Source organism: Acanthaster planci, linkage group LG16 (genome assembly GCF_054643075.1).
Source record: "Acanthaster planci isolate LZ-2023a linkage group LG16, COTS_SCS, whole genome shotgun sequence".
NCBI lineage: Eukaryota > Metazoa > Echinodermata > Asteroidea > Valvatida > Acanthasteridae > Acanthaster > Acanthaster planci.
In genome coordinates, this window is record NC_141792.1 from 6544521 (window position 1) to 6559445 (window position 14925).

General features: G+C 39.7%; 1 protein-coding gene and 1 pseudogene across 7 annotated transcripts in view; one reads left to right on the forward strand and one right to left on the reverse strand.

Annotated features, from left to right (window-relative positions):
- The window catches only part of LOC110987571 (histone-lysine N-methyltransferase MECOM-like), a 161174-nt gene that overhangs the window by 15967 nt on the left and 130282 nt on the right, over positions 1-14925 (reverse strand). For all 7 annotated transcript variants that reach the window (XM_087147367.1, XM_087147368.1, XM_087147365.1 and 4 more), the window contains 2 exons: positions 9511-9645; positions 7753-7855 (listed from right to left, as the gene is read on the reverse strand). In XM_087147367.1, coding sequence (XP_087003493.1) covers positions 7753-7855; positions 9511-9645 — 238 coding nt within the window. The remainder of the gene's footprint in view (positions 1-7752; positions 7856-9510; positions 9646-14925) is intronic.
- On the forward strand, positions 1867-3541 carry LOC147796441 (uncharacterized; annotated as a pseudogene).

Genomic DNA, 14925 nt, shown 5'->3' on the forward strand with positions numbered 1-14925 from the left:
TTCATTGCGTAAAATACGCCAATACGTACGCTAACGGAAGCCCTGGGGAACATAGGAAATTACGTAGCACCTCACAATTCTGGGCTCTCTTTACAGGGCGGCAGGCCTGGTCAAAATACTCAGGAGTCAATGGAGGTTGCTTGTCAGCTTAGGGTAGCCACCAAACTGTCATTTGTGTAAACGTCCATTAAATGAAATAATGAATTTTTGTAGAATTTTGCAAACTGAAAATTTTGAAAATGGCCCATATATGTGCACTGCATTTTTAAATGCACCCAGCAGCAAGTGGTTAAAAAAGCTTCTTGCAGAAAGGATACCTTTGAAACTGAACACAGAAAAGGCCTACACATGTTTTCTAGAAGTCTTACAGTTTTTCCAAAAATAAAAAGAACATAATTTCATAAAATTAGTCATTTTTGGCTAAGAAATTTTGAAACAGTACATTATCATAGGATGTCAAGTGACTTCAGAACTAAAATACCCTTCCTGACAAATGGTTTGGAAAGGTCTGCTGCCCTCTGGAGGGCTGGCAAACCCCCAAAAGCCCAGCTTGCATTTCAAAATGTCTGTCAGACACTGCCCTGATGGCACCTACTTGCTTATTTACTCCCATGACCACAGGCGGCAGAACAGGGGTGGGGCTGGGGGGGGCATTGTCCCCCACCTTTGAAAAGGTAGTAATTTTGCCCCCACCCCACTTTAAAGGCCTACGAGACATTGGAGGTATATTGCAACTTCACAATTATATTTTTTGCAGTCTAATGGCCGTGGCTTGCTTCCCCCTCACTATTTTAAAACCGTTCCATCGCTGCTGCCCATGACAAGTTGGCTGTGTAATCTGATATGACACGTTAATCCCTCATGTCCTACCCCCTTTCCCCCTCTTTGGAAAATCTCCTTTATTGCTTCTGAGATAACACCTCCACTGCTCTCAACCTCTCACTAGAAAACAAATACATAGTAATTTATATTACTGTAATTTTGGAATATAGGCCGTGGCTTATAAGTTGATTCTCACACTGAAAAATGTCTCATGCAACTTATACTTAGTCACTAAATGCCACATCATGCCTCAGCGCAGCCTAGCCTGGCCGGCCAGCCATGCACGCAAGCAGCGTGGTGCTCTGCGGACACCGGGACAAGGCAGTCATGTTTTCATTGGTTGCCGTTTACCTTTGCTCTACTTACATGCTTGAAATAAAGGAACCCAGTCCTGAGGGACTGAATAGACTTGTGAACACCACTCACATTCACAAATCATGTGATGCGTCCGTTTGTTTTTGTCCGTTTTATCGTTGTGTAATCCGTGCTGTTTATTATTTCACAAGTCAATTGGTGACTGTTCAAAAAAAAACAAACAAACTGCAGCAAGGCTTTAATACCTTGCAGGACACTCATCCAGCCCACCCAAATTAGTAATTTTGAAGACTTAAGAAAGTTTAGGTTTAATAGCTACCCTTTTTCGCAAGCTGCTTACACTTGATTGTGTACTGAAAAGTGGCGCAGGCCTAACATTGGGTACTTTGAATATTTGCCTCTGACACTAGTGTATTATGGGAGCAATCGCTTTACCGGCTCAAATTTCACAAAAAGTGAAAGTTAATCAAACTCCCAATATTCTGATTCATAAATCTCTATTTACAGACATGGTACAAAGTTCTGATGAAATTTTGTTTTGGCCTGATTTTCCAATTTTTCCAAAGTGCAAAATGAACTTTTTCAAAATTTTTTAATTGGGTATGTGAAGTAAGGTAATAATGATTTACTAGAATTTATCAAGTTTAAAGGTCTAAAATTTCTGTCCCACTTCCCCCACAGTGAACCAGTTAGAACTCAGCCAAGACCTCACTGAAAACTTCCACAGGACACAGCTTAAAATTTTCCTTTGATTCTGCTCCATGCAACCAGGAGCCCCTCCATGTCAGCAGAACCTTGGTTCCGCCTAAGAATCATGTACCAGCCCTTGAGACCGATGCACACACTGTTCATTCACAAGTGAATAACCCTGATCATTTTCGTCACTGTCCTCTTGATAATCTCTCCAGGTATGAGCATTCAGCACTCAACTCCCTGTGCTCCCACACTTATGACGCCATCATCAAGGGAGCAGATAAAGGTTCAGCTGTGGTAATTAATGACCGACAGCAATACATGTACATTGGTGAAACCCATCGCCAACTTAACAATCACACTAACTATATCCCCCTTGATTCTGACCCCACAGGAACATTCCCACAACAGATTCAGCAGGTATTGGATGACATGCATTCATGTGACCAATTATCTCAGAAAAAAAAAAGTTCTTAAGTTTCTGTCCGCCATTGATTGCAGAACTGCTAGGTTTCACCTACTCCCCAAGATCCACAAGGCGGGATATCCAGGGAGGCCCATCGTTTCTGGAAATGGATCACCCACTGAACATATCTCTGTTCATTGATCCCGTTATATATCCAAGACACCCCAGACTTCCTATGAAGGCTGGAAAACATTAAGAACCAGATTCCTAGCACAGCCATCATTGGGACCATTGATGTTTCTTCCCTCTATACTGACATTCCCCATGAAGAAGTTATTCGTGCCTGCGGCTCTGCCCTCATGAAGAGTGGACACAAAACTCCCCCATCAGTGATGTCCTGACACTTGTGAGACTTGTACTAACCAAGAACAATTTCTCCTTCACAGGCAAATGCTTTTTATAGGTACATGTACATGGCACAGCTATGGGCACTCACATGGCTCCCTCCTTTGCTAGTCTCTTCATGGGTAACCTTGGAGAGTGCATGCTTGCTTCAGCACCATGCCGCCCTTGGATCTGGTGGAGATGCTTTGATGATGTATTTTTCATCTGGACCAGTGACTGTGACAGTCTAAACATCTTCATTAACCATATCAATTCTGTCCACAGGACAATTAAGTTCACTTGGGAATATTCCCTCCATCAGGCAAACTTTCTCATGTCAGCATCCAGAAGAACAACCTTGTGACTCCTGACCTGTATTCCAAGCCCACAGATACCCATCAGTATCTTCACTCATCCAGCTGTCATCCTAGACATTGCAAGACTGGTACTGCATACAGCCAAGCACTCAGACTGAGATGCAGTTGTTCTAATAATTCTGATTTCTCCCGTCATAAACAGGAACTGAAGAGGCATTTGATTGTAAGGGGACACAGGTATCACCAAGCTTAACACTATATCAATAGAGCCTGCTCCGTCCCTAGAAGTTTTGCATTCAAGGAGAAGACCCCCCATGAAGAAACCATCCCCTGGGTTCCCTTGGTCACCACTTTTCACCTGCTGACTTCCTCCCCTCCACAGAATAATTAAGGACGATCATTATATCCTCCACACTTCAGACCGCCTTGCCACCGCCATGCCAGACATCCAGCTTGTGGCCTACAGGTGTCCCCGCAACGTACGGGACCTCATCCTTTGGGCAGAAGTGCCCCCTTTGGATACCCTTCCCCCCTCCCAGCATGGCACGTTCAAGTGTGAATCTAACATGTGTTGTTTGCCAGAACCATGCCCTGGAATCAAATACATTTTCTGGACACTCCTTCGGTACCACCCACAGAACCAAAGGCATTCTCACTTGTAACTCTTCTCATGTCATATATCTTATCTCTTACACAGTGTACAGTTTGTCAGAGAGACCAACACCAAACGACTAGATACCCCTGTGGGCCACCACTTCAACCTTCCTAACCATTTTATGTCAGACATGATCTTACTGGGCATAGAATCACTTGGGCACTACAAAGATGCTGTTCGCTTCAAGACAGAGAAGCTTTGGATCAAATGCCTCTGTACCATACAACCCCATGGCCTGAACAGCCAAGAGGGAAACTACTAATTAACCCTCTTTTCTCTCCCTCTCTTTTGTCTGCAGATTATAACCTGCCTCCCTTGGGGCCAAGTTCCTTCTATGGTATTTTTTCTTTGATCTCTTCCCACCTTACATCCCGTTTTGCTCCACCATGCCTTTCATGCAGTCCCCTTTATCCCTTGGCCCTTTATCCAGCCTGTAGCTTTCTTGACCTTTCCTTTTGTCCTCCTGCATTTGTCCATGCTTGGTTGATTTCGCATTTGCTTGTTTGTCCTGTCTACTTGTCATTTTGCCTTCGCGAAAGATCTTCCTAAGATCAAAACATCAGGCCCTCCATATTTTGTGAAGTTTAAAGAACTTCTGAAATGTTTTTGTGGGATTTTCTGACACTGAAATTGTTCAGAGAAGTTCAATAGCCTGTATTATGGAGGTAATAATACCATTTGAAGTTTTTCAGCCATGAGGTTTGGCAGCACTGTATGAAGAAAGTCAAGTGAGCATCGAAGTGTGTCATATAATACTTTACATGTACTGGCCATTCACCGCATAGCACATGCAATGATTTACATGGTTGGACATCAGCACTGCAGGCGCAGCTTATACGCAAGTGCGGCTAATACACCAGCTTTAAATCTCAATTTGCAGATTTTTACGGGATGCGTATATTCCGAAAATGATGGTACATGTATATCAGACTGTGCTAGAAAACTCATTTAACGTTGATATCTACATATACATGGCTGCATTTCAGCCCTCAGTCAAACTACTCAACCATTGTAAACTAGAATTTTATGGGATATTTTTATATTGCATTGACTCCAGGCCTCTAATTTGTTTTCATCTGTATTTGATTGTGTGTGTGTGGGGAGGGGGGGTGTTTCTACAAAACCCTCTGGGTTCTATGGTCCATCCCCATTGTCAAAAAGTTGAAAGAGACATATCCCCTCCCAGGCCCTATGTTCAAAACTTTAAACTTAGCTGTCCACAGCTGTTAACATATGACTCAAGTCTGATATCTGACATGGAACTTTAAAATATCTTGAAATGTTTTATCCACGGATGCTTCCTCAGAGACATATTTGGGACATTTGGCCAAAATACATGTAGTTAATTCCTGATGTACATGTGATCCACGTCACACAACTAAATCATGGGTAGATGACTCAAATCAATAGGAGCATGCACTGCTACATTGGAGAAAGTCAACATCACATGGCTTCATTATATAATAATTAGATCAAGACAGGAACGGTCAGAGAGAGAGTGAGAAAATTCAAGATAGGCAGAAGTGAAGACCAACGATAGCCAGGGTTTGGCTGATTCTTGCTTCTTATCTATTAATGATCATCAACTTTTACCAGCTTGGAAAAATGACACAGTGCACAAATTTATCAGCCCATAGCTGAATCAGCATCGGTACCAGTATAGCAGCACCCAACCTGTGACCCTTCCTCAAACTAAAACGGAGTCCCAAAACTGTAAGTTTATTTATGAACTAAGCTAAAAGAAGTGAAGTAGGGTAAATTCAGTGCTGAGATTTAGTTGAAAAATATAAGATAATTTCTCTTTTGTTTATGATAGATTGATTAGTTTGTAGTAATGTCTGCAGAGTGACTGACTAGTTATAGTTTCAAAGAAATGCCAGAGAATTCATTGAAATTCATGACAAGTTGTATGATATTTTGGTAGAATGAGAAGACTCGATTTTGCCTAAGATTGGTGAAGTTTAAGTTATGAAGTGGAAATCATTATTGAATTATTTATATGTAATTATATGTTGCTTAGTTCGCCCTTATCCTGCCATGATCACGCCGACAATTTGGGCATACCAGGCAGTGAGCTGTAGGCGACACAGACCATCCGGTAACACTACCAACAGTGAGGGCTTCCTAAGAAATGAGACCTAACATGAGGCTGCCACACATTGTCATCTTCTGACAGATTTGAGGGCAAAAACTATAATATTGAGAAATCGTTTATTGTTTTTATCCAGTTAATATAAAAAAATCTATGTTGTGTAACAAAGGACCTCCCACCTCCAATAAGAAACATTCTCAATGAGAATAATAAGAATATGAGCTCAGCAAATATTTGTAGTATCTAAGAAAGTGTTTAATAAACAAAATGAACAGTATAAAAGACAGGCGTGCTCAAATTTGTCATTTTCAGATGTTGAGAATTTTAAACAAAACCTGCGGTCACCACAGATACGAAAGTCTTCATTTTTTGTTGTGTACGTAATATCATGTGACCCTTGCTCATGATCAAATCTAGAAGTGCCTTATTATTTAAAATTGGTCAACGGGTATGAAATTGCTTTCAATGATGTTTGTCTCTGACAAGATAGTATTCTTCAAAACTTTGAAAAATGTCATAAAATTCTTGAGAGCCCTCTAGCAGCAGGTTGAAAAACATAAAAAATGCATTTGCAACAGATGTTTGCAGCAAATTTTGCTGTAATCACTTGAAAACTGGTAGATATGATGACTTTTACTCAAAGAACATGTGTGAAGTTTGAGGCTGATGACATCGGACCGGAAGTTACAATGAAAAGACCTTTAAGTTTTCAAAACTTAGTGAAAAATCAATCCTGACAGCATAATTCTTGAATTACCAATGGACTGTAAGAATAAACATTGGCGTCAAATGTTCGAGGCTTGTCTTTTTGTTCACACAAGTGACCTGCTGATGACAAAACACCCTAACAATGGTCCATCACTGGAAAATTCAACCCACACATAACATTGTAAAAACCTTGTTATGAATGCAATTACATATAGTGCACGCATTCACTTGAGATCACTGTGTATTGCAGAATTGTCTCACCATCATCTCACCGACAAAGTTTCTCAAAATGCCAATTTCCTTTGTGGTGGCAAGGTTTTGTACAACTTGAGTCATTGTCAAAGTATCAGCAAATTCTGTATGCCAAATAAGATACAGTCCGATCTGTCCCATCCATCATACAGTTCTATTCCAGATGTGAATGTGCCCATTAGAAGCACTCAGCTCTCACGTACATGTACTATGCACCTGCATAGTCTGCAGCTGATGAGATGCTGCACTAGCGAGTACCAACGCTGCTTCTTACCGAGTACAGTTGTACTTTGGAACTATTTGGATGGTGCGATACGTGAAGCTGGCAACATCCATTCTTTCGAAGAGAAGGCAAATACCTTCCTTCTTTCATTGAATCATGATTTATCTCTTGTATGACTTTTTTCCTTTGTGTTTTTACTTGATGCTTCAGGTTTGTATGGGTTACTAGATGGCAACTTATAGCTTTTATGTTTTTTTCATTCTGCCTGTTTCGTCTTTTATCATAATAATAATAATAGCAGTCCAGGCACAACAAATAGTAATTTTTTAGGTAATCACTCTTGAAGTTTGGGGCTCCCATTTGTGAATAAAAAATCACACAAGTCTGAATTTTAGAGAGATGAAGTTTTGTTGATGATAAACAAAGATTTAACATTTTTACGGATATAAAATCTTGATTTTTAACAGTAATTTATATTTTTATGCTGACAACCTCTTGCTGGGAACTCCTCATTCCTAAAATGGGCACTAAAGCAGCATGTTAAAATCCTAACAACCTTTTGCCAGGAATAGACTATGACTGCATCTGCACTTCAGTGGGACTCTAGCACATGTTTTGTTATATTAGTATTATGTGGTAACATTGGGCAAAAGTAATGTAAAACCACCTACCGTCCCTTTCATTCTGTTAATTACTTCAGAATGACTTAGCCGCTTGGATCAACATGTATACCAAATGAAAGATATTTTAATGCTCTATCAATTAAAAAAAAACCTTACTTTGAACTTTTGACCTATTTTTCACCCTTACAACCTTCTTCCTGGCACCGGGACATGTTCCTTGCTAGACCTGCAGTATGTGTGATGTATAAACTTGTCTGCTCACCTACGAGTTGTATGGGGATGCCTTCCTGGTCAGGGAATGCTGCTTCCTTCAGCACAAGGAGCTCCTTACCAGGGCCTATGGGACGGATCACCTTGAAATACACCTGCAGTACAGTACAAGTAAAGCAACAACTGAACACTGAGTTGGTCCAAAGAAAATGCAGTTTGTCGATATCAATGGCCATCATGTAGTGACCACAGCAAAATAATGATTCATGAGCAAGCTCATTTATGCTTACCCAACCTCCAAGAACAGAGTTCACAGGATACTGTCAACCTGCCAGCAACTGTACAATCTGCAAATGCCCTGCCCATTACTCTCTGATATGCTTCATTTTCAGGCAGCTTTGAACAAGTACAATGGCAAACAGGCCTGACAGTTGCTAAAAGATGCAGCTAGCAATTTAACAAAAAATATTTATTAATACCGTGTGCATAATTGTTCTCGGAAAATGATAGCAAGGATATACCGGCATCCCTTTTTCATTCCTTTGGGTAGGTCTGGCTGATATCTTTTGACCCTAATTAAACCCAATCAAGCCCCCTTCCATAACCCCAAAGGTTTTGATCCAAGCTCTGGCATTTTGAAGAGACGAAACAAAAAAATATTTGTCAAAGTCTGTGCCTCATTCATTCGTCAATGTATGACAACAAATTAGCTTCATTCCAATGGGGGACAGGTTATTCAATGTGGCTCATCTTTCCTCATCTGTCACCCTTTTAACATCAAAGTTTGGAAAAGTACTGGTAAGCACATGTACACAACTTTGAAAAATTAATATGCTTGCCTTGCATTGCTCAAAAGATTCCGTTTGTCTGTTATGCACCCTTATGTCATGTTCATGTATACAGGCCTTTCATGTGCCATAAGCTTTGCCTTTGCCTCTGATGATTGATGAGTTGTCACGTTTTTGATCAGGGAACTCATTTCTCACACCTCTGGCCAGGGGACATTCCTGCCTCACCCACACTTTTAAGAAGTCCTAGATGAAGGGAAGGGGCCTCCAAAGCCGCATGACCAAATGATTCAGCGATTAGCAACGTAGGCATTACATTACTTCTGGCCGGCCACTCTCCACATACACAAGCACTACACCAGTAATTGTGACTCCGCCCGCAACGCCAGGTGACAGAGTCTGGCTTTTTTTTTCCCTCCCGAGCTGAGTACTGAGCACACAGCCAGATGACATGTATGAAAACTATGACTAATTACTGGTGAGGTGTAAAGGAGAATTACCTGGCCCGTTACTAAGTGTGTGATCAACGCGCATTCAAGCATTCATTAATCTTCATGTAGTGGGATATCTGTCATGTCAGGGCATTTTGGATTGATGAAAAATGTGTCGACATTTATTGCTCACTAACAAAATTTGATTGGGTTCCATTGCGATAAATTCCTCTACTAATATCAGTAAGCTTGAATAACATCGTTTTAAACACTTATTCAACTTATAAGGACAATTTCTGACACAACTAACTTAGGCAAGTACATGGCTTTGATTAGATGGTATTTACCACTTTCTTGATATTTGACTGTGACACCATGGCAGTGGTCAAATTGGCTGATGCTAAAAGACTTTTGACAGCTGAAAGATGAAACAAGTACGTGATTTTATATGGTTCTTAACAATACATTCCAGTGGAAATTTGCTTGAGTACCTCTAATACCTAAGCCACTCTCAAACATAAATGTGGGAAAGCGGCCCGTAAAATCATTTGCCAACAAATACAAGTCTTGTATGAATGTACATTATTTCACCTTGTTTTCAATCTGCACAGGTACCATGTTCTGGTCTTCAAATGTGGCAGCACTCCGCACATACTTCATCCAATTTCCAGTCCCTGGCTCACTGGCATCAATCCAACATCTGACTCTGCCATCAGCATCAACAATCTACAATGCAAGAACAAGGACAAGGACGACAAATTATTGCCATGTTTTTTCTCTCCTGCAAATGCAAAATGCACCACCTCTTGAATTTTTTTTTAAACTGAATGGACAGTTTACATTTGACTGGATAGAAAACCAAAGAGACAGGGGCAGATGATACATTAATTTTTATGCCCCAAAAGTGATATTTTAGTCTAGTGTGTAGTCCTTGCCAAACAGAAATGCAATGATAACAATCCATTATTCCCAATCTGTCAACAATCATTCAGCTATTAGATACAATGGTTTGCCCATGTAAGCCCTGCAAATTAATTACCAAATGATTAACCAAACATGACAGGTTCCAGGATGCCTACAAATGATAATAGAATTTATTTACCACTCCCAGTCGGACAGCCCTCTTTTATTTTGCCTTTTTTATCTTTTGTCAATAATTCTCAGGCAGGCAGCTGGGAATCAGAGAGCCTGTGAGATAGATTCTTACAATTTTCCCTACTCCATTTCTCTCCGTGGAGAAAGATAAGTGTTGTTGTAAAAAGTCTGTGACGGTGACATTGGGCCCCTGCTTGGATAAAGAGCGCTGCACGATTAGAGCCGTAATTGCCCATTTGCCAAGTGAGATATCACTAACAATTACAACTGAAGTAGGTCACCACAGAAGATAAAAGGCATTGAGAAGGAGGGAAAAAAGTGTGTGTATGGATGCTATCAGGAACATCTGCCGTGCTGTTTGCCGATAACGTTCTTGTGATTACATTACGGCTGTAATCCCTTATTTACTCTGACAGTGCAAACAGTCCTCCAGAAGGCTCTGTGCCAGAAATGCAGCCAGGAATCCCCTTCTTCACCCCTTCACCTTCCCCGACATTCTCCCTCCTCCTTTCTTCCGGAAGGCTACAAAGGGTCATCCAAATAAGCCAAAAGGTGGGATTCACCTAGGAAAACATGGGAAGGGGCCAGCAGGAAACAAAGATGAGGAGTGGGGGAACAGGCTATTTATAAGCCTTGAGAGTCAGTTGCATCCTTTTTAGGTTGTACTGCAAAGTCACTTGGCCAAAAGGGCTTTAAGATTTTAAATTCAGGTTTCTGCCCTGAACAAATATAGACAAATTCAACAAGCAGTGCTCAGTGCATTTAAAGGGCTTACAAGAAAAAGCTTGGAAGAATACTTCGGTAGGTTTCGAACACCCATCTTCCCACTAACTGGTTTAGGTGTCAACCAACCTGACAGTACTCAGTTTGATATAATGTGGATGTTATTATTATCCCTGATCTCCATACTCAACATGGTTTTTCTCAAATTTCTAAATCTGGCCAAGCAAATCAACTGCATCAGAATGGCAAGTGAGATAATGCACAATGAATTTTTCAAAATAATTTTGAATAAATGAAAGATTTATCACCAAAACACAATTATCCATTTGCAAAACCTTCCAGTTTTCCAAAGTTGTGATATATTAATGAATAAAAGCAGTATACCAGATGTTCTTCAGTTTTTCCAAATGGATTGATTTATTAACTTTTTATAAGTACATGTACATAAATCTTATCGAAACTGACGTTAAGCGTCCAGGAGAAGGTTGCATTTTAAAAGGTACCAAAATTGCACTTATGGTGTTTTGGAAATAAATTCTTAAAATGTTTCTGATCAAAAACTGGTGTCTACTCAAAACACTGTGTTCAAATCCCCTCTGTAACATGTAGGTATTAATAGTATCATTTGCCTTGCACAGACTACTCAAGACCATCTTCAAGACCAATACAGCCAGACCTATTTGACAGGTTGATTGATTTCACCCCAAATGATAAAAAGCAATGAAATGTCCCCTGAAGATTGTATTATCAATCATTTCTCTTTGAGGTGCAGTGGTCTGATGTTTCCTTTTCCAGACACTTTAATATTGATACCAGCAACCCTTCATGTCATCAAGATTGCCTGGCTTCCTATAACAAATGAAGGGAGAAATCCAAACAGGGAAGATACTGGATACCCCAAAATGTTAATATTTCTAGGCAAAAAATGAACAGGTAGGTGGCTGCTCTGAAATCAGTTTCTCAGTGTTTGTCTAGCATTGCTGCATGCATTGTCACATACCTTTCCAACAGACTTAATAAAGCAACATTTCCTCAGTAACTACTACATGTATGTTGTTGGAGGAATGCAGATAGCAACAGAAAAGAAGAAATTGTCAGTTCCAGATGGGGTAGAAGTACCTCAAAATTAAGACCTACAAAACCAGGTTTTCATAAAGCAAATCAACAAGTTCCACCTTGTGCAGCTAGAGCCCAGTGTCTGAAGACAGAACTATACCAGAAATCCCTGTTATCATTTAACATTTACCTGCATTTCACTTTCGGTGATTTCAGTGCTTTTCCTCAATTCACAAAACAGATACAAAACACTGACTATGGAACATCATGAAATGTACACACACGAAGTAATCAGTGACCATAAACATGTTTGTTTCAATTATGCAAATGACAATTCCTGGGTTTAGGGTTGAAGACTGGCCAGCACAGAAATGTTGACAGTAATTTCAACCTTGAACCACATTGACAGGGAGGGGGCAAAGTTGATGCACCTTTCCAAAGCAAATGTGCAAGCAGAGAAAACTTCTTGTTCAAAAATATTGTTCACTCTTGTGAGCATTTGAAGCTGACTTTGCTATTTAATTTCACCTGAAAATTTATCTAATTTTGTAAGTTGATTGGATAAATTCCACAGTACACAAATTCCGATTCAGATCTGAAGTGTTTGGCTGCTTAATATAATATATAGGCATACATGAAATTTCACTGTTTCAAATGTTCACAATTCATCACAGCAATTTTAAACAAGGTACATTTCTACTGTGTTTCAGCTTATTGCAATACTTTGTTCTCTTTCATGAGAGATCCATGGCATTTCCACAGATGTAGCCATTGCCAATCAGCTTGGAAGGACAATTCAGGTCCAATCTACACTTAAAATGTCATTCACAACTTTTCTCTTAACAAAAATTGAACAATATAATCTAATCTAGGTAAACACAATTGCAGCTCAAAACAGGCATTTTAGGAAAACTGTTATCAATCCTTAAAAACCCTGTTTTATCCGAAATTTTAGGGGAATCATTTATACTTTCCAAACTAAGTGGAGCTATGACAAATAAAATGAGTTCAAGTCCTGCCTTGAAAGTAATTTCATATAGTTCACATACATGATAGCACTGATGTTCATATTCTTCCTTTTTTCAATCCTGATCCTGTATTTAAATTAAAAGAAGAATTTCAACGAACCAGTCACTTATGTGAGATATCCAATCCCCTCTCTGATTTTAGAATAGAAAATGGCTTGTAATTTATAAACTTCCAAATTCAAAATACTGGAAGTAGTAACTTCATAGTACAACCCACTGGATAATGCTACAATGTTCTTATGCTTTTCTGTACATGTAAGTCCACTTCAAAATTTCCCACATGGATGTTACTTCAGTGAACCTCAATGACAGGGAGTTATGTTCATCCTTTTCATGTGATCAAAATCACACAACTACAACTTTTTATTGTTGTTTACTGTTTTAGTTTTCAGTATCGTGGCCAAAGACCAAATTACGGTGAAAATTACAACAGTTAAACAGTTCCTAAAAGCACACAGTTTTTCCATCAAAAACCATAGATTTAAATACATGTACTTCACAAAACACCATTAAAAAAAGATAACAATGGTGATTGAAAATAAAAAATACTAATATTGCATAAAGGGGAGATAAAAATTATCTATTCAGTAAATTAACAAAATATGGGATGGTGCTGTTTCTGAACATGAAAGTCTTGGTATCCAGCTAAGAAACATTATGTCTATTCTACGCAGGTTGTCGGAATAACACTCAAATCAGTGGGGGGGGGTAAGGTCCTTAGTACAGGTAAACTTGGAAAGGCCTTCAGCAAACCGCTGACAGTGGCCTTCTCATCTACCAGTCAGAGCTCATGCTCACAGTCCTTAAGAACATCCTTAAGAACTTATATGTGGTAAATCCGTTGCCCAATATTATCCAGCATGCTCCTCACTGCAATGTTTCTAATTAAAGAGATCGAGTACATAAACACTTAATACGGTATGCCACACTACATCTGCATATTCTAGCAATGGGCAGATATAACCTTTATACACAGAAATGGAAGACACAATATTCACAACATTTGCCTATTCAGTCGACTGGTTTGATGAATTCACAGGAGCCTGCACCAGCATTAAGAAAACTTGAGAGAATAAAGATGAACTGGTACAAAACCAATTAGGTAATGTGCACAATTACCCAATCAATCCTAACAAAGAGCCACTGTGACCTGTGGACAACTGCACAGACAAAACTAGCATTATGCTCAAAATCTCCCATCTTTACTCAGCAAGCTCGACAAGGAAATTAAACAAGTCATACTTGTTCATATCGATTCCGCGCACAACTAGTAAATCATATACATGTACATATGCAGCTCGTTTGATACTGAATGCTGCTGGACATGTAGATCTCATGCTATATATTTGCAAAATAAGGGTTGGTCGAGGCTAGAAATAACATGTGCATATAGATGCCAAAGACAGGAGGCTACAGTCACTTCCCAAAAACGCTTACAAGTATGACCCCCTCCTGCTGCCAGTTTACGAGGACAAAACCTTACCAGTGCATATTGCATCATAGGAACAAGCACACCTTCATGTTTAAGGTTTGAGTCTACAACATTTCATCCATTAGGATCCCACCCATGTGATCTTACCCCTTCATTTTTATTGCAAAAAGCAAAACAAGTTAATACAACTTAGATACTGTGAAACTGTTAAACATATTTGTCAACACATTTTGTGAGCCTCAAGAACTTAAACACATGGTGGTTCTGATCCTGATAGTGAGAATAAATGGCTGGCAACTAGAAATGTGTTGAGTTACAACATGCCTCAGAAGCTCTTCAGCAGGTTCTAATACTCCCACAACTTATCCAAGCTGTTTCAGAGTCCCGGGTATCATTAATCATCTGAAGACCATGAATCTCAACAGTGGCAAGATATTTCGTGAAGTGTTCTAATCAGGGTCGGACTTGAATGCATTTAAATACCAACAATCTTTACACCCCGCAAGTGCAGCCTTTAGAATATTTTTATCTGCTCTCCCCTGCTAAGCCCAGGAGTGGATAAAAATCCCTGAACTACCTAGGAAAGAGATGTAATTTATCATACTGAGAGTCAACAAAGTGTCCCCTCCATCTACCTCTTCCCCTCCCTCTTTCGCACCTCCAGAGCCCACT